At 44.0% G+C, this 19,302-nt stretch overlaps 1 protein-coding gene across 5 annotated transcripts in view; it reads left to right on the forward strand.

Moving 5' to 3' along the window:
- Nucleotides 1–19,302, forward strand: part of Spire1 (spire type actin nucleation factor 1) — a 218,781-nt gene that overhangs the window by 194,463 nt on the left and 5,016 nt on the right. For 2 of the 5 annotated variants that reach the window (XM_045143067.1, XM_045143066.1), the window contains exons 10-16: nt 3,259–3,349; nt 5,543–5,685; nt 8,641–8,814; nt 12,923–13,060; nt 15,919–15,989; nt 17,421–17,448; nt 17,545–17,678. In XM_045143067.1, coding sequence (XP_044999002.1) covers nt 3,259–3,349; nt 5,543–5,685; nt 8,641–8,814; nt 12,923–13,060; nt 15,919–15,989; nt 17,421–17,448; nt 17,545–17,678 — 779 coding nt within the window. The remainder of the gene's footprint in view (nt 1–3,258; nt 3,350–5,542; nt 5,686–8,640; nt 8,815–12,922; nt 13,061–15,918; nt 15,990–17,420; nt 17,449–17,544; nt 17,679–19,302) is intronic. The other 3 variants (XM_045143068.1, XM_045143070.1, XM_045143069.1) reach the window with 2 other exon arrangements.

Here is a 19,302-nt window from a genome sequence, read left to right on the forward strand (position 1 = left end):
TGGGCCATGGCCTCCAGTCTCTGCAAATGAACTCCAGATACATATACCACTTTGCACATCTGGCATTACATGGGTACTGGGGAATCCAAACTCAGGTCCTTAGGCTTTGCAGGCAAACACATTAAACTGCTGAACCATCTCTCTGGCCTTAATTTTATTATTTATTTATTTATTTTGGTTTTTTGAGGTAAGGCCTCACTCTAGGCCAGGCTGACCTGGAACTCACTATGTAGTCTCAGGGTGGCCACAAACTCATGGCAATCCTCCTACCTCTACCTCCCAAGTGTTGGGATTAAAGGTATGCACCACTATGCCTGGCTCTAACTTTATTTTGTTTGTTTATTTTGTTTTGTTTTGTCTTTTGAGGTAGGGTCTCACGCCAGCCCAGGCTGACCTGGAATTCACTATGTAGTCTCAGTCTGGCCTTGAACTCACGGTGATACTCCTACCTCTGCCTCCCGAGTGCTGAGATTAAAGGCATGTGCCACCATGCCCGGCATTAATTTTATTTTTTTAATTAATTAATTTACTTATAAGGAAGGTGGGAGTATGGGCATGCCAAGGCCTCTTTCCATTGCAAACGAACTCCAGATGCAAAATATACTTTGTGCATCTGGCTTTATGTGTGTACCAGGGAGTCAAACCCAGGCTGTCAGGTTTTGCAAGCAAGTACCTTTAACTACTGAGCCATCTCTTCAACCCCTTGTCTAATTTTGATGCCTTCCAGTTTGTCTTATACTACCTTGAACATTAAAAGTCAATGCCCCAGGAATGGGATACCTTCCAGACGGTTGTTGGCCAGGGAGGTTCCTAATGCCCCCAAAACATTATAGGCCATTGCTGAGGCCCTTGGTTTCCCACAAGAAAGAGATGGTAAGACCCTACTGCTGAAGACTGCACATACTTGGGCTACAAGATCACTGAGAAATCCTGCTGGAACTGAGCTGAAAACTTCGTCCATGTAGACCAGCTGACAGAAAGCTGGGAGAAGCCATTCTGCATGAAGCTCAATGGGAGAGAGAGAAGTCGCCAGTGAAGATACTACACAGTGGACACTGCAAGCCTTATATTTGGCCAGCCAGGCCAAATGAGCCAATGAATGCAATAGTGGCACATCTGTCATGGTGGAAACCAACTGCCCTCTAATTGGACTGGAGGCCCACTCCATGGGAGGGAATACATCCAGATACTGAAAACATATAACAGGGATAGTCATGAACCCTAGGGGTGTAACATTTGCTGCTGTCTGGCTAAATGTATATACTGTGCTCATCAAAAAAAAAAAAAAAAAAAAAAGTCAATGCCTCTGGAGAGATGGCTTAGCAGTTAAGGCACTTGCTTGCAAAGCCTAAGAACCCATGTTCTACTCCCAGATCCCACATTAGCCAGATGCACAAAAGTGATGTAAGCACAAGGTCACACATGCCCACTAGGTGGCGCAAGCATCTGGAGTTCAATTTCAGTGGCTGAGGCCCTGGCATGGCAGTTCTCTCTCTCTCTCTAAAATAAAAATAAAAGTCAGTGCCTCATGTTAAGATACCCTTTTAGGGACTTCCAGTCAAGGTGGCAGACTCATAACCATGCTAGAGTTCTGGGGATAAAATCAAAAGGCAGCAAGAACTGAGGACAACCAAAATCTATCAAGACAAGAAAAGATAGCTGACTCTCAGGTAGATGAGTCAACCCTTGCACATCAGTCAGGGTCCAGAGGAAACCACAGAGGAATTGGCAAGATGAGCAAGAGTGCTTCTTCCATGACAAACCTGACATCCTGTTCCAGGGTGAAGGAGACAGATACTGAGGATACTCAACATGTACCAAAGCAGAAATCCAGGAGCTAGCTAGGCATGGTGGTGCACACCTTTAATCCCAGCACTTGGGAGACAGAGGTAGGAGGATCACCCACCATGAGTTCAAGGCCACCCTGAGACGACAGAGTTAATTCCAGGTCGGCCTGTACCAGAGAGAAACCCTACCTCAGAAAAAAAAAAAAAAAAAGAAAGAAAGAAAAGAAAAAGAAAGAAATTCAAGAGCCACTGAGAGCTCAACACTACAGTAGACTTGAAATACATCTACCACAGCTCAGGAAACTTTGCAGAAGAAAGGGCGGAAAGACTAAGAGCCACTGGGCGGGAGGGAATGTCCAGAGGTACTGCTCCCCTCCCCCAGCACACACACAACTGACTGCTACTCTTACAACTCATAACCCAGAACCCCATGGTGACTGCAATCCCACTAAAGAGGACCCTCAGTGGAATGGGGACAGGGAGAAGGGAAACAATGATTCCAGCACATGATGTGTCCATACAAAGTTTCTACTTAATAATAAGAAGAAAGAAAGATATCCTTTTAGGGCAGAAGAGATTTCCCAGTGGTTAAGGCACTTGCCTGCAAGGCCTAACAACCTAGGTTCTATTCCCCAGTGCCCATGTAAGCCAAGATGCACAAAGAGGTGCATGGATCTGGAATTTGTTTGCAGTGGCTAGAGGCCCTGGTATGCTCGCACTCTTTCTCATTCTATCCATCCCCCCCTTGCAAATAAATAATAATTTTTTGTTTATTTTTATTTATTTATTTGACAGAAAGAAAGAGAGAGAATGGGCACACCAGGGCTTCGAGCCACTGCAAACGAACTCCAGATGCATGTGCCACTTTGTGCATCTGGCTTATATGGGTCCTGGGGAATCGAGCCTCGAACCAGGGTCCTTAGGCTTCACAGGCAAGCGTTTAACCACTAAACCATGTCTCCAGCCCATAAAAATAATACTAATAATAATTTTTTTAAAAGATAGCTTAGGCCGGGCGTGGTGGCGCACACCTTTAATCCCAGTACTTGGGAGGCAGAGATAGGAGGATTGCCGTGAGTTCAAGGCCCCCCTGAGACTCCATAGTGAATTCCAGGTCAGCGTGGGCTAGGGTGAGACCCTACCTCAGAAAACCAAAAAAAAATAAAAAATAAATAAAAAGATAGTTTAGGGCTGGAGGGATTGCTTAGTGGTTAAGGTACTTGCCTGCAAAGCCAAAGGACCCAGGTTCAGTTCTCAAGAACCCATGGTAGCCAGATGTACAAGGTGGTGCATGCATCTGAAACTTGTTTGCAGCAGCAGCTGGAGGCCCGGACATGCCCATTCATTTTCTCTCTCTCTCTTTAAAATAAATAAATAAAAATAAAAATATTTTTTTAAAAAAGATAACTTCTTAATGGTAGAGGGTTGTTGAGTAGGCCAGGTCTAAAGCTTATATATTTGCTTTCTTTAGGAGGAAACTCTGCACAAGTCAACCAGCAGCAGCAGTGTGTCTCCTTCCTTCCTTGAGGATCCAGTACTAGAGGCTGTATGTTCCAGGAAAAGTGAGTACCCAGTTAGAAGAGCTAGATTTCATACCTTAAAACACCAGGATCCCCTCAATAAAGGAAGGGCAAAATAAATGATAACACCAGAATAGACCAGGGACTAGTTAGAAAGAAGAAGGAATTCAGTGGAGGGGAAATAGGAGCAGAGGGACTGTGATCATGGCATATTGTATATATGTTTGGAGGTTGTCAGGAAAAAGCTTTTGAACAACCAGCAGGGATTCTACAGTGCCCTATGGTCATTTGGAATGTAAAGGGCCAACCCTGGCACTTCACTGTCAGGAGTAGATACACTCAGGCATTTCCTAGGCTGTACCCACCGGTAGGCCTTCAGTAGTAGACTTCCCACATAGCATGTATATACATAATATAAGTAAGCAGAGCATCTGTATATGCTTTAATTTTAATTTATTTATTTTTTGTTTGGTTTTGTTTTACGAGGCAGGGTCCTGCTTACCCCATGCTGACCTGGAATTCACTATGTAGTCTCAGGGTGGTCTCAAACTCATGGCAATCTTCCTACCTCTGCCTCCCAAGTGCTGGGATTAAAGGCATGCACCACCATGCCTAGCTAAATTTATTTTTATTTGTTTATTTGAGAGAGAGAGAAAAAAGAGGCAGAGAAAGAGAGAATGGGCACACCAGGGCCTCTAGCCACTGTAAATGAACTCCAGACACATGTGCCACCTTGCACATCTGGCTCTGTGTGGGTACTGGGGTATCAAACCTGGGTCCTTTGTCTTTGCTGGCAAACACCTTAACTTACACTAAGCCATCTCTCCAGCTTTCTACATGTTTTCTTGACAGTGGAATTTGTATTTCTCTTTTTGGACAGTCCAAACAGACAGATTTAATTCTATTTTCTCTCATGTTCCTACCCCCTCTGCACTGAAAGCAGCCCTTCTTTGCAAATAGAGAAGGAGGAAGAGCTAAATAAAACTCTAGCTGCACAGTTTATTTCTCATGGCCTCATTGGGCTTTGAAATGGTGAATCCAGAGCCATTCAGACACTGAGTGCTGGGATATCACTCAGTGGAAGAGTGCCTGCCTAGCAGCCCAGCGCCCTGGTTCATTTCCCCAAAAGTACTATTAACATCAAAGTTGAGACTGTTTTTTCTTTTTTTGAGAGGGTGCTAATTTTTGGTTTGTCAAGGTAGGGTCTCACTCTAACTCAGGCTGACTTGGAATTAACTATGTAGTCTCAGGGTGGCCTCCAATTCATGGCAATCCTCCTACCTCTGCCTCTTCAGTGCTGGGATTAAAGGTGTGCACCACTACACCCAGTGTTAATTGTTTTTGTATGTATTTTATATATTTATTTGAGAGACAGGAAGAGAGAGAGAGAAGAGAGATGAATGGGTATGACATGTCTTCAGCCACTGCAAATGAACTCCAGACACATGTGCTACCTTGTGCATCTGGCTTTTATGGGTACTGGGAAATTGAACTTGGGTCCTTAGGCTTTGCAGGGAAACACCTTAACTGCTAAGCCATCTATCTTGCCCCCCCCCCCCTTTTTGGTTTGTTTTAAGGTAGGGACTCACTCTAGCTAGCCCAGGCTGACACGGAATTCACTATGTTGTCTTAGGCTAGCCTCGAACTCACAGTGATCCTCCTACCTCTGCTTCCCGAGTGCTGGGATTAAAGGCGTGTGTCACTATGCCCAGCTTCTTTTTCTTTCTTTTTGCAGTTAAGTATAGCTTAATTTAAAACTAAGTGCAAGTGAAGCGTGGTGGTACACACCTTTAATCCCAGCACTTGAGAGGCAGAGGTAGGAGGATCACTGTGAGTTTGAGGCCAGCCTAAGACTACATAGTGGATTCCAGATCAGCCTGGGCTAGAGTGAGACTCTACCTCAAAAAACAACAACAACAAAAAATAACTAGGCACAAATATTTTAATAAACATAGAAGGAAGAACTTTCATACTTTATCATTATAAGGGAGAATATAAAAAGAAGGTACACTTGGATTTTGATATGAAGTGGGAGTCTTATCTCGCAGAGCCTTCTGAAGTAATTATCAGACTCCCCTGCTAGCTGCCATCTTAAAGTCCCTATCTGTCCTCTACAAAAGTATTTATTCTTTGAATGCAATGTTTATCACAAATAACGAAAGGTTGATTGCTAGAAAATCCAAAATCCAAGACTTTCTTTTGTAAGAGAATTCATTTATTTGGTTAAATCTTCAGAGCCTCCAAAATTCTTGCCCATTTCATCAACACCCCAGCCAGAGAGACGGCAGCAACCCCAGAGACGGCACTCCATTGAGAAGGAGACGCCTACAAATGTGAGGCAGTTTCTCCCACCATCCAGGCAGAGCTCCCGCTCTCTCGTAAGTACCAGAAGGACTGACCCATGATTTGGGGATCAAAAAAGACCTAGAAATGAAGAGAGAAACTCACTAAGGTTAAAATGAACTTTCTATATCTATTTAATGTCGAAAGAGAATACTTGACTAGCCTGATAATTTTGTGTACTCATTTTGGGGGAAGACTTTTCAATGGATCATTATGAAGAAATGCTTTTCATGTTTAGAAGATAATGATAATTTAAAATTACTAAGAAGCAGCCAGGTGTGGTAGTGTATGCCTTCAATCCTAGCACTCAGGAGGCCGCTGTAGGAGATGTAGGAGGATCGCCATGAGTTTGAGGCCACCCTGAGACTCCATAGTGAATTCCAGGTCAGCCTGGGCTAGAGTGAGACCTTACCTCTAAAACCAAAATAAAATAAAACAGAATTATTAAGAAACAATCAAAACTTTTATTATAATGTGAATGTAGTACATGGTTTGCTCTAAGCAGAAGTACAAGGGACAGAGAGCTGTGATCTATATATAACCATTGTATGTTGTTTTCTAGTCTGTTTCATAATACCTGGCCAGAACTGCTATTTGAACTGGTTAAGGTTTTACTGTTTCCCAAAGACTTCAAGGTTCTTGTAGTAGCTGCTAGTTTTTTAAGGCAATGAGATGGAACAAGCCTACAGAGTAATTCTGTCTCAAAAAAAAAAAAAGAAAGAAAGAAAACCTGCTCTTTGATAACCTTGTCAGTGGCCTATCAATAACAAAACAGCTCAGACCAGACAATCTTAAACTTTAAAACCCAACGAGCTAGGTATGGTGGCACATGCCTTTAATCCCAGCACTTGAGAGGCTGAGGTAGGAGAATCACTGTGAGTCAAGGCCAGCCTGAGACTAATTCCAGGTCAGCCTAGGCTAGAGCAAGATCCTACCTTGACAAAACAACATAAAAAACAAAAACCCAGAGACTTTCAGATAACGTGACTAAGTGACCAGGCATAGTGGCAGACGCCTGTAATCTCAGTGCTTGGGAAGCTAAGGCAGGAGGATCAGGTGTTCAAGGCCATCCTTGGCCAAGCAGGGAATGTGAGGCAAGCCCTAGATACATAAGCCCTGTCTCAAAAATAAACAAGAGTTGGGTATGGTGGTGCGTGCAGGTAGTCCCTCCCAGCCCTCAGGAAGCTCAAGCAGGAGGATCACCTCAAGTTTAAAGAACTATACATCAACTATTAAATGGTTTGATCTAATTAGCAGAGGACCTTCAGCCATGTGCATGGCCCATACAGCCCATTTCCTGGGAAAGCTGAATTGTTAATGTGTGGTTGGTCACAGTGGCTCTGTGGTGAAAGAAGGAGAACAAAGAAAAGTAATTTGCCATCACTGAGAAAGAACTCAGGAGCAGATGGGGGTGGGGGGAGCAGCTCTGGCCACACAGATGGTCAGTTAAAAGGGCCTGGGGGGGGGGGTCGCACTTGGGGCTGGCTCCCACACATGCACCAGGGCGCCAGTTGAGTCCAGTGAGCATCCACACAGTAACATTTCTCACTAGTTGCTTCTCTTAGGAAGCGTATAAAACCATACTTTTGTAGTAATATCCTTGAGTTCCGTAGTACTATTTTTTTTCTTGGTTTTTTTGAAACAAGGTCTCCCTCTAGCCCAGGTTGACCAAGAACTCACTCTGTAGCCCAGGCTGGCTTTGAACTTACAGCAGTCCTCTTACCTCAGCCTCCTAAGTACTGGGGTCTAAAGGTATGTACCACCACTCAGTAAGTATAATTTTGTTGCTGTTGTTTTTGAGGTAGGGTCTCACTTTAGCTCAGGCTGACCTGGAATTCACTGTGTAGTCTCAGGGTGGCCTCAAATTCAGTGATCCTCCTATCTGTGCCTCCTGAGTGCTAGGATTAAAGGTATGCGCCACCATGCCTGGCTGGTTTTTTAAAAATATTTTATTTTTTCATTTATTTGAGAGAGAGAAAGAGAGACAGACAGACAGAGAATGGGCACACCAGGGCTTCTAGTCACTGCAAATGAACTCCAGATGCATATACCACCTTGTGCATCTGCCTTATGTGGGTACTGGAGAATCGAACCTCGGTCCTTAGGCTTTGCAGGCAAGTGCCTTAACCACTAAGCAATCCCTCCAGCCCCAAGTATGATTTTTTTTTTAATTTTAAACATTTTATTTATCTCTTTTATTTGAGAAGGAGAGAGAGAGAGAGAGAGAGAGAGTGGGCGTGCCAGGGCTTCCAGCCACTGCCAACGAACTCCAGGCGCTTGTGCCACCTTGTGCATCTGGCTTACATAGGACCTGGAGAATCAAACCTGGGTCCTTAGGCTTCACAGGCATGTGCCTTAACTGCTATGCCATCTCTTCAGCCCCCAAGTATGTTTTTTTTTTAATTTTTATTAGCATTTTCCATGATTATAAAAAAAATCCCATGTTAATTCCCTCCCTTCCCCCGCCACACTTTCTCCTCTGAAATTCCATTCTCCATCATATTACCAAGTATGATTTTTAAAAGCATAGTTTATAACCCTTTAATTGAAAATCACAGGATGTTTTTTGCTATTGATAATTTGTCTCCATCTCTTCCTTTAAAATGTTCACGACATACTTTTTTCTTATTATTTGGTCAAATGACTAGGATTGATTGCCCTTCCAGGTGGAAGTCTTACCAGTCTTCATGCCATGGTGGGCACTCTGTCCTGCTTCTCAGCTGAACTCCATGCAGAGACTCAGAGTGTTCATAAACCACCAAGTTAGAACAGCTGTGAATGTCTTTACTGTGTGACCTGTGGACATGACTCATAGTTGAATTCTGGTTTACACAAATGCATACAGACCTCAGCATGGAAAATTGCCATCCTCGTGGTGGTGGTTGGTTTTGTTTTTCTTACACAGTCTGTAATTGCTATTTGTAGGTCACTTGTTCAGCATTTTCTCCTTTTCTTTTGCCTGCTGTTTTCTTTTTCCTTCCGTTGTTCAGGTTCCTAGGATAACCAGTGTGTGGCCAAGGACGCCTTTCCGACCACTTTTCTCTACCATACAAACAGCTTCTCTGCTCAGCTCTCATCCTTTTGAAGCAGCCATGTTTGGGGTAGCAGGGGCTATGTATTATCTGTGTGAGAGAGCTTTTACCAGCAGGTGGAAACCCTCAAAGGTTGGCCTCTTTCTGCTGGTTCTGGGAATTCCCTTCTCTCTCTCTCTCTCTCTCTCTCTCTCTCTCTCTTTCTGACAGTGATTCCTCAGCTACTGTTCTCTGCAAGAATTAACAGCTCTGATGGGTACCTCGCTTCTGATCGTTGATTCCACTCTTGTGTGGGATGCTCGTAGATTATGCTGTGATCTCCCTGGAGAGGGAAATAACTGAAAGGACAACAAACTCACAATGCAGCATCAGCTTAGTGTGCCTGTGTCCCTAGGAGTGACTCTCAGTCAGCAGGGAGTGCCCCCTCCTCCACCATCATCCACCCAGCTGGCAGAGCAGCCTTCTGCCATCCAGATAGCCATGATAAACTGCCCACCTGTGCCTACAGAGCTACAAGTACATCCCTGCCATTTCCCTCCAGCCTCCCCACCACTCTGTAGAGAACACCCAGGCTTGGGCTCCTCTGGGGCTCATGTAACTTGCCTGTTCCCAGCACCTGTCAAACCTGGTCAGAGTGCTACTTCTCGATAGAAAGAAATTAAGTCATTTTATTTTACTCTTTCGAGAAGTTTCTCACAGAGTAATTATTTGTTACTATTATTTGAACGTTACCATTTTTGTTTGTTTGTTTGTTTGTTTGAGGATGGGTTTCACTCTCTAGCTGACCTGGAATTCACTATGTACTCTTAGGGTGACCTCGAACTCATGTCAGTCCTCCTACCTCTGCCTCCCAAGTGCTGGGATTAAAGGCGTGCACCACCATGCCCGGCCTGAACTTTATCATTTTTTAAGAATCACATCAAAATCTCTTGTGAACCCCCATCCCCTGCAGTTCCCACGGCAGGTGCTAGGTAGCAGCAGGGCCTGGCTCGAGACAGATGGAAGGGCTGCAGCTGGGTCTTGTCACTAACTCCATGCTGTCCTGCTACAGAAAGGAGGCTCCAGATGGAAACACGATGCAGCACATTCCTTCCTCTATTTGTCAGCTGTGTCTCATGAGGTCCCCTCCCCCAACTTAGACCTGTCTCAGGAAAATGAGTGGCTCTTAATTCCTGTCACTCATGCCATACATTTTATGATCAACACTCCAAACAGATGGCTATGTAAAGTCCACACACTATGTTTGGCAAAGAATTCACTTTGAGTTTAAAAGTGAATTTGATAAGAGGAATAATTAAGCTTAATAGTTATATTTGACTTAAATCTCCTCCCTTTGGCTGGTGTGTAGCTTTTTCAAGTCAAGACCATTATATAAAACGCACCTGTCCCTGTGTCTGAGGCTCAATAACAGTGTTACTCAAGCTGCTCACTAACCTCTGTGCCGCCTCATTCTGACTGGTTTTTACATTTTTTTTTTCCTGACTGTTTTTGTCTAGTTAAAATATAGCCAGAGTAAAGTGACATGTATACACGTAAGCTCTCAAGACATGCCTGCCCATCACATGTTGTCCCCTTCCTTGAAGCCCGTGCAAGGTCAGCTTCCTGCTCCTCCGTTGTAGAGTCACTCTGGAATACAGAGCAACAGGGGCAGTGAAGTCAAGCCAGAAAAGCCCAACTTGTTCATTCCAGCCTATAAATGTGCTGAGCCCACTACAGGAAAGGCACAGAGTCCTGGTGGGCAGGGTGCTCCTCGCCCCAGAACCTGGGGCACCCTTTAGTCTGTAGCAGTAACTCAGCAACATCTGTTACTGTTCAGTTTGGCCTTGGACATGATGAATTAATATTTTTGTCAATTAGAAAAATATAAAACTATTTTAGTAACTATTTACCATTTTATTTCATGTTGCATTAAAGTCTTGTTGTCCTTGGGAAGCTCCAGATTAAAACATTAGCATTTGACTTGATGGAAATTATGTTACTAAAAAGTAATCTGCTTGAAAATTTTTTTCAAAAAAGAATGAGAAAACAAAAATCCATGGTTTCTTATGACATCCTATGAAGTAACTGCTGGATTTGCAAATGGTTCAGAGCAAGAAATCAAAGGTGTCTTTGGCTAGGTGAGCCAGTTTGTGACTTAACACTGTAGAGAGGGAGACCCATCTGCCAGCTTTATTATTGTGTGGAAATAAAAATGCTTAGTGACCAAGGTATCTGAAGTGTAGACCTTATGAACTTGGCACTGTAAAACTAAGAAAAAAACATCAGCCAGAACTGCTTATTTTAATGCCTCATTTGGATATTCTAGTCTTCAGAAAGGTAGCGCCTTCTTGATGCCACTCTCTGTAGTTAGGGGAAACAAGGTAGAGTAAACACTGAATGTGCCACATAATCGTGTCATGCTTTAAAGCTGTTCCTGTAGAAAGAGAGATCTGTGTGTAATGATTAGATTTTTTTTAAAAATATGTATTTTGGACATCTTAGAACAAATGATGTAATCTTCCTGAGCAAATGCTGTACTGAAAAGACTAACAAGCTCCTCATCTTAAAAATTCAATTTCAGGGAGCTGGGGTGGTGGCACACATCTTTAATCCCAGCACTCGAGAGGCAGAGGTAGGAGGATTGCTGTAAGTTCCAGGCCAGCCTGAGCTAGAATGAGACCCTGCCTCAAAAAAAAAATCAATTTCAGGGGCTGGGCAGATGACTCTGGGTAAAGCACTTGCTGCATAAGCATGTTGCCCTGAGTTCAGATCTCAGAACCCGTGTAAAGTCAAACAGTACAGTGTGTGCCTAGAATCCCAGCAAGGCAATGTCTCCCAGAAGCTTACAGACCAGCCAGTCTGGAGTTCCCAGGGTTGAACAAGAGACCCTGCCTCTAACCAGATGAAAGGCGAGAACTGACTCTCTGGCTTATCCTCTGACCTCCACGTATCCACCGTGGCACACACCCAGCTGCTCTCACAAACACAGAAAAATAAAAATAAATATAAATATAAAAGCATTAAATTACAGGATTTTTTTTCCCAAAGCATCTTAAGTGTTTAGTGTAAAGGGTGGCAATTTTGTATTGATGCTTAGTAAGAAGCAGTAGATGATCAAACTACTTCTTTAAGAAAATGCTAATGTTTGCCAAGTTTGCAGCCTAGACATATTTTTGTTTCTCTCTGATTGAAAGACAGAACTGAATGTTAACACCATAAACTGGTTGTATTCATGGTCATGTGCTTTCTCACTTGGCTTGTCTGGTTCCAGAATGCCTGGGAGCGAGGCCGTGGTGTGTGGGGGGAATTATAATGTGTGTGCTGAGAACGCTCAGTTTCAGTGTCACTGCACCACAATGGCCCCTTGCAGCCTGGCAGGCCCGCACAGGGCTGGTCTGTCTTTCTCTTAGATCCACCAATCAAGAGCACCGGATGGAGAGCGGATGGTTTAAGGCTTTTTCTTATTCAGTGGATCAGTTACATCAGCATCTCTCATAGCCGTTTGTAAGCCAATCATTAACATAAGAAGCCAACATAAATATGTGTTGTGAAAGGCTCTGTGCCCATGCCTTTCCTGTGCTGACTGCCCATTCAGCAGCTCTGAGCAGTGACAGAAATCAAAGAGCTGGGGCAGCCTGGAGAGATGGCCTTTTGGATGTGACCTCCTCCCATGTTTCCTGTTCCAGTTCTACTCAGAGCCTGGGGTTTTTTGTTTTGTTTTGTTATTGTTTGTTTGTTTGTTTTGTTTTGAAAATGTGCTGATGTAACTGCTCACCAAGTAATGCTTATTCATTGTGAAGTACTAACTGCTTTCTTTGGGCTCTTCTGGGTACCACAAACCAATTTTGAAAACAGGACCAAAGTTCTTTTAGAATATAGAGCATAACACTAATGTCCATGCCAATCTTGTCTGTGACAGGAAATTGGTTTTGAATAACAATTTTTTTTTCAAGATTTCAAGCATAGATGCATAACTCTGCTTATGGAACAGAGTTGCTGGAGGCAAATTACTTGAACAAACTTTTATTTATTGGAAACTTTAGTAGTCAGTAACATTCCATGCGGTCCTGTTTTCTCTATCTGTAGTCTCAGTGCCTTGGAAGAGATGTGGTCCCCAGAGGGTGCCAGCTCCATCCCAGTGATCATGGGAGCCCTCTCTTCTTCTCTGAAGCTACTAACCAGACTTCTGATCGGAAGGGGAACTCTGCAGTTCCAGCGCAGAGGTGGGAGTTTCTTATTCATGTGGCATTTTGAATTTCAGGAGGAATTCTGCTACCCAGTGGAATGCCTCGCTCTCACTGTGGAGGAAGTTATGCACATCCGCCAGGTCCTGGTGAAGGCAGAGCTGGAAAAGTACCAACAGTATAAAGATGTCTACACGGCTCTGAAGAAAGGAAAGGTAGATGTCTAAAATGGATTGGTGAGAACCATGCAAAGATGACCAGGCCCAGGCATGCTCTCTTAAGAGGGCTTTTTTTTTTTTTTTCTCTTTTTTCTTTTTTGGTTTTTCAAGGTAGGGTTTCACTCTACCCCAGGCTGACCTGGAATTCACTATGTAGTCTCAGGGTGGCCTCGAACTCATGGTGATCCTCCTACCTCTGCCTTCTGAGTGCTGGGATTAAAGGCATGTGCTACCATGCCTGGCTTTTAGGAGGACTTTCTGATAGCACAGTGGCATGTAGGATTTTAGGGGCTCTTAGAAGGTGAGATATCTATGCTCTAGGATGTCCCTGTTCTTCCTCACAAGAGCAGCTGGGGAAATGGCTTTGTTGTTAAGGCACTTGCCAGCAAAGCCTAAGGACCCAGGTTCAATGCCCTAATACCAACGTAAGCCAGATGCACAAAGTAGCAAATGTGTCTGGAGTTCATTTCCAATGGCTAGAGGCCTTGGCACTCTCACTCACTCACTATCTGGTTCTCTCCCTCAAATAAATTAAAAAAATATTTTTTAAGGGCTAGAGAGGTGGTTTAGCAGTTAAGCGCTTGCCTGTGAAGCCTAAGGACACCAGTTCAAGGCTTGATTCCCCAGGACCAACATAAGCCAGATGCACAAGGTGGCACATGCATCTGGAGTTCATTTGCAGTGGCTAGAGACCCTGGTGTGCCCATTTTCTCTCTCTCTCTCTTTCTCTTTCTCTCTCTCTTTCTCTGCCTCTTTTCTCTGTCACTCTCAAAAAAGTAAATAAAAATAAAATTTTTTAAATATATTTTTTAAAAAATAAATGGGGATTCTCCCTTGGAAGTCAAAATCAGTGGAAGGTTTTTGAACCATCATTAAATATAATCATGTTGGAGCTGAGAAGATTGCTCAGTGGTTAAAGGTATTTGCTTGCAAAGCCTGATGGCCCTGGTTCAGCTCCCAATCTAGATATATAAAGTGGCACAAGCATTTGGCATTTCTTTGCAGCAGCAAGAGGCCCTGTTGTGCCCACCCACACCTGCACTTATGCAGATAAATAAATTTTAAAGTGATAATAAGAACAGCAACAGCATGGTTTCGTAGAGCCTGATAGACATTTGAAGTCATTTACTGCCCACAGCCCTGCTGTCAGGACCAAACCCAGAGCCTTGTGCTTGCTGGGCATGCACTCTCCCATTGAGCTAGAGCTTAGCCAGCTGTAAAGAAAGGAGAATTGGAGCCCGCCCTCAGACTACATAGTGAATTCCAGGTCAGCCTGAGCTAGTGAGACCCTACCTTGAAAAAGAAAAAAAGAAAAGAAAACAGAACTGGGATGGAGAGATGGCTTAATGGTTAAGGCACTTGCCTGCAAAGCCAAAGGACTCAGGTTCAGTTCTCTAGGACCCACGTAAGCCAAATGCACAAGGTGGAACCTGTGTCTAGAATTCATTTGTAGCAGCTGAACTCTACCCATTTTCTCTATATCTGCCTGATTTTCTCTCTCGCTCGCTGTCTTTCAAACAAATAAAATAAATAATTTTAAAAAAAGAAAATAGAGCCGGGTGTGGTGGCTCATGCCTTTAATCTTAGCACTCTGGGACTCACTGTGAGTTCAAGGCCACCCTGAGAATACATAGGGAATTCCAACTCAGCAAAACAAAAAAACAAAACAAAACAAAAAAAAAAGAATGGAGAAGCAGGAGTTACTTTCTTTAAGACTGGTCCTATGACACTGAGCTGCTTGAGTGCTGTGACTTTTTATTACTTGTTTTTTTTTTTGTTTTGTTTTGTTTTTTGACTACTGAGCCATTGCACCATCCCAGGCTTTTATTTATTGGAAAAAAAAAAAAAGATTTTGTTTGTTTGGTTTTGGTTTTTCAAGGTAGGGTCTTGCTCTAGCCTAGGCTGACTTGGAATTCACTGTGTAGTCTCAGGGTGGCTTCAAACTCACAGCGATCCCCCTACCTTGACCTCCCCAGTGCTGAAATAAAGGTGTGTGCCTCCATGCCCAGCTAAAAATATTTTTGTTGGGCTGAGAGATGGCTCAGTGGTTAAGGTGCTTGCCTGTGAAGCCTAAGGACCCAAGTTCAATTCCCCAGTGCCCACATAAGCCAGATGCACAAGGTGGCACATGTGTCTGGAGTTTGTTTTCAGTGGCTGGAGGCTCTGGCACAACCATTCTCTATCTGCCTCTCTCTCTAATAAATAATTTTTGTTTATTTATCTGTAAGGGGGAGAGAGAGAGAAGAGAAAACGAGTGTGCCAAGGCCTCTTGCCACTGCAAATGAACTCCACATGTTTGAGTTACTTTGAGCATCTGGCTTTATGTGGGTACTGGGGAATCAAACCCAGGCCAGCAGGCTTTGCCAGCAAATGCCTTTAACCACTGAGCTATCTCCCCAGCCCCAACACTATAAAATTTACTCAGACTCCTTTTCTTTCTTTTTAAAAAATATTATTTATTTAAGAGAGAGAGTGGGTGAGTGAGTGAGCATGGGCACACGAGGGCCTCCTTTCACTGCAGAGTAACTCTGGACATATGTTCCGCTTTGTGCATCTGACTTTACGTGGGTACTGGGGAATGGGACTTAGGCCTTCAGACTTTGCAAGCCAGCACCTATAACCGCCGAGCCATCTCTGCAGCCCTTTTACTGCTTTTGAAGGTGAGTTATCATTAGACATAGAGCCAGATTAAGTATCAGAGCCCAGCATGGAGACAGGTTTCTGATTCTCCTACTCTTCTGTCTACAAAACTCCCTGAACAATCCCCTAGATGCCCATGAAGTATGCCAGGCCACAGGGGTCAGGAGGGCAGCTTCTGGCCCCCATCTTTTCTCCTTTTAACTTTGTATTTTTAGCTCTGCTTCTGTTGCCGAACACGGAGGTTTTCCTTCTTCACCTGGTCCTACACCTGTCAGTTCTGTAAGAGGTAAGGTGTTTGTAACAGATGAAATACAAGCCAGCTGCCTCTGTTTTACCCATCATTTTTCTATTCAGGACTGGAATTAGAAGTGACCCATTCTGTGGTATTACTTTGTACCTTCCCTTGCCAGTTAGGAATATTAGTTTCTTTGATAATGGGTCAAATAATTATTGAGCTTGGAAAATGTTTATCTGCATTTTAAAAATTTATTTTGAGAGAGAGAGAATGGTTGGGCACCCCAGGGCTTCAGCTGCTGCAAATGAACTCCACTTGCATGCTCCCCCTTGTGCACGTGTGCAACATTGTGTGCTTGGGTCACTGTGCGTGTGGCTTAAGTGGGACCTGGAGGTTTGAACATGAGTTATTAGGCTTTGCTGGCAGATGTCAACTTCTAAGCCATCTCTCCAGCCCTCTCTGCATTGTTTTGAGATAGTCTCTCATATCCCAGGCTGGCCTCAAACTCACTACATAGCCTTGCATGACTTAGAACTCACGATTCTCCTGCCTCTACTTCCCAAGTGCTGGAATTATATGTGGGTATTGCAACACCTGGCTTATTTCTTTTATACAAGCAAAATAATTCTAGTATGTCATGTTCAAGCAGAAAAAAAGATAGTTATGGTTACTATGTGTTCTCTAGATAGACTAATGAGAAAGTTCCAAGTGAAAGTTGGCCCTTTTTACTTGTCATCCCCTCCCTCCCAAGGCAGTCTCACTGTAGCCCAGGCTGACCTGGAACCCACTCTATAACTGGCCTTGCACTCAAGGCCATCCTCCTACTTCAACCTGAGTGCTGGGGTTAAAGGCAGGCACCCCCACCATGCCTGGTTTTTTTGTTTTTCCAGATGTTTTTATTTATTTATTTGTAAGCAGAAGGCTGGCAGGGGTGGGCATACTAGAACCTCCTGCCACTGCAAACAAACTCCAGATATATGTGCGTGTGGTTTCACGTGGGCACTGGGGAATTGAAGCTGGGTTGTCAGGCTTTGTAGGCAAGTGCCTTAACTTCTGAGCCATCTCTCCAGCCTCTGGCTGGCTTGCTTTCTTTCTTTCTTTCTTTCTTTCTTTCTTTCTTTCTTTCTTTCTTTCTTTCTTTCTTTCTTTCTTTCTTTCTTTCTTCTTTTTAAAGACAGCATCTCACACTGCAAAATTCACTAGGTAGCCCACACTGGCCTTGAACTCCCAGCAGTAGTCCTCTCTTAACTTGTTGGGTGCAGGGGTTACGGGAATGAGCCACCATGCCTGGCTGATCCTTTTTTAGAAGTGATAGAATAGGAGTTAAGCTTTGCAAGTTGTCTCTTCGATAACCCACAGCTGTATCAGTTGTTACATTCTAAAGGAAGGACAGAGTGTTTGTGGTTTGTTGTAAATACAACCTTGTGATGCTGGCTGCTCTAACATTGTCCCACCAAGTAACGCTTCTGATTTTGTGTACAGGCCCGTGTGCTCACAGTGTTGCAAAAAGGTAAGCTGTGACCCCAGTGTCCTTAAATTGAGCCCATTTACTGCCTCTCCCTCTGCTGGACCTGGAGCTCATCCTTGCTTTTATTTGGGATAACAGATGCGGCTGCCATCCAAGCCATATTCTACTCTACCTATCTTTTCACTGGGACCTTCTGCCTTGCAAAGAGGGGAAAGTACAAGATCTGAAAAGCCCTCCACTAGTCACCATCGGCCACTTAGGAGCATTGCCAGGTGAGTGAGTGCCCTGGGTCTTCAGAGCATCCTTTTTAAAGAAAGAAAAATCACACTTCTGTTTTCAGGACTTGCGGGGAGGGTTAGGGCTAGGACTAAGGCTACAGTTTAACTCAGGGAATTTGGCTGTTTTTAAGCAGTTCTAGATTTGCACGAATCTCTTTAAGATTTCCTTCCTCTAAGGTACTAAGGGTGGGAGGATAATGACTTGTATCTTGTTTAATATTGTAATTTATTTATTTGAGAGAGAGAGAAAGTGTGTGTGTGTATGAATGCACCAGGACCTCTTGCCCCTGCAAACAAATTCCAGATGCACCACTTTGTGCACCTGGCTGTATGTGAGTGGGTACTGGGGAATTGAACCCAAGACATCAGTCCTTGCAAACACTTTCATCTTCTGAGCCATCTCCCCATCCCCTGGCTTGTTACTAGTTACTTTATTTTTCTTTTGGTTTTTCTTTTTATTCTTTTTTTTCCCCCAGAGGTAGGGTCTCGCTATAGCCCAGGCTGACCTGAAATTCACTATGTAGTCTCAGAGTATCCTCAAACTCATGGCAGTTCTGTTACCTCTGCCTCCTGAGTGCTGGGATTGCAGGTGTATGCCACCACACCCGGCTTGGAGAGGTGTTTTTGTTTGTTTTGTTTTGTCTTGTTTTTTTTTTTGGTTTTTCGAGGTAGGGTCTCACTCTAGCCCAGGCTGACCTGGAATTCACTATGTAGTCTCAGGGTGGCCTCGAACTCACAGCGATCCTCCTACCTCTGCCTCCCGAGTGCTGGGATTAAAGGCGTGCTCCACCACGCCCGGCTTGTTTTGTCTTCTTGATGTAGGTTCTCATGGTATATAGCCCAGGATGACCTGGAACTTGCTGGCCTAGAACGCATAGGAAACCTCCTACCTCTGCTCCTGAGTGCCTGTGATACTGTGCCCAGCTAAAAGTCATTTTTTAAAACTTATTTGCATACGTTGGAGGGGGCCATTGTCAGAGTGTCTTGCTGTTGCAAACAAACACCAGACATGCACCACTTTGCATCTGCTTTTACATCCATCTTCACATGAGTACTAGGAAGTTTAACTTCAGCCAGCAGGCTTTGCAGACAAGCACCTTTACCCTGTAACCCATCTCTGCAACCCTGAAAGTCATCTTTAGAATGGACTTTTTGAGGGCTGGGATGATGGCTTGGCCATTAAATGTGCTTGCTTTATTATAAAACACAGACCCATCAATGGGGAAGTAAAGGCAGGAGGGCCATCTTTAGCTACACAGCAAGGTCAGGGCCAGCCTGGGCTCCATGAGATCCTGTCTCAAAAAAACAAACAGATGGGCTGGAGAGATGGCTTAGCGGTTAAGCGCTTGCCTGTGAAGCCTAAGGACCCCGGTTCGAGGCTCGACTCCCCAGGACCCACGTTAGCCAGATGCACAAGGGAGCGCATGCATCTGGAGTTCGTTTGCAGTGGCTGGAGGCCCTGGCATGCTCATTCCCTTTCTCCCTCTCTCTATCTGCCTCTTTCTCTGTCTGTCGCTCTCAAATAAATAAATAAAAATAACAAAAAAAAAATTAAAAAAAAAAACAAAGCAGAGCTGGAGAGATGGCTTAGCAGTTAAGGCACTTGCCTGCAAAGCCT

The sequence above is a fragment of the Jaculus jaculus genome, chromosome 2 (assembly GCF_020740685.1).
Source record: "Jaculus jaculus isolate mJacJac1 chromosome 2, mJacJac1.mat.Y.cur, whole genome shotgun sequence".
Classification (NCBI taxonomy): domain Eukaryota; kingdom Metazoa; phylum Chordata; class Mammalia; order Rodentia; family Dipodidae; genus Jaculus; species Jaculus jaculus.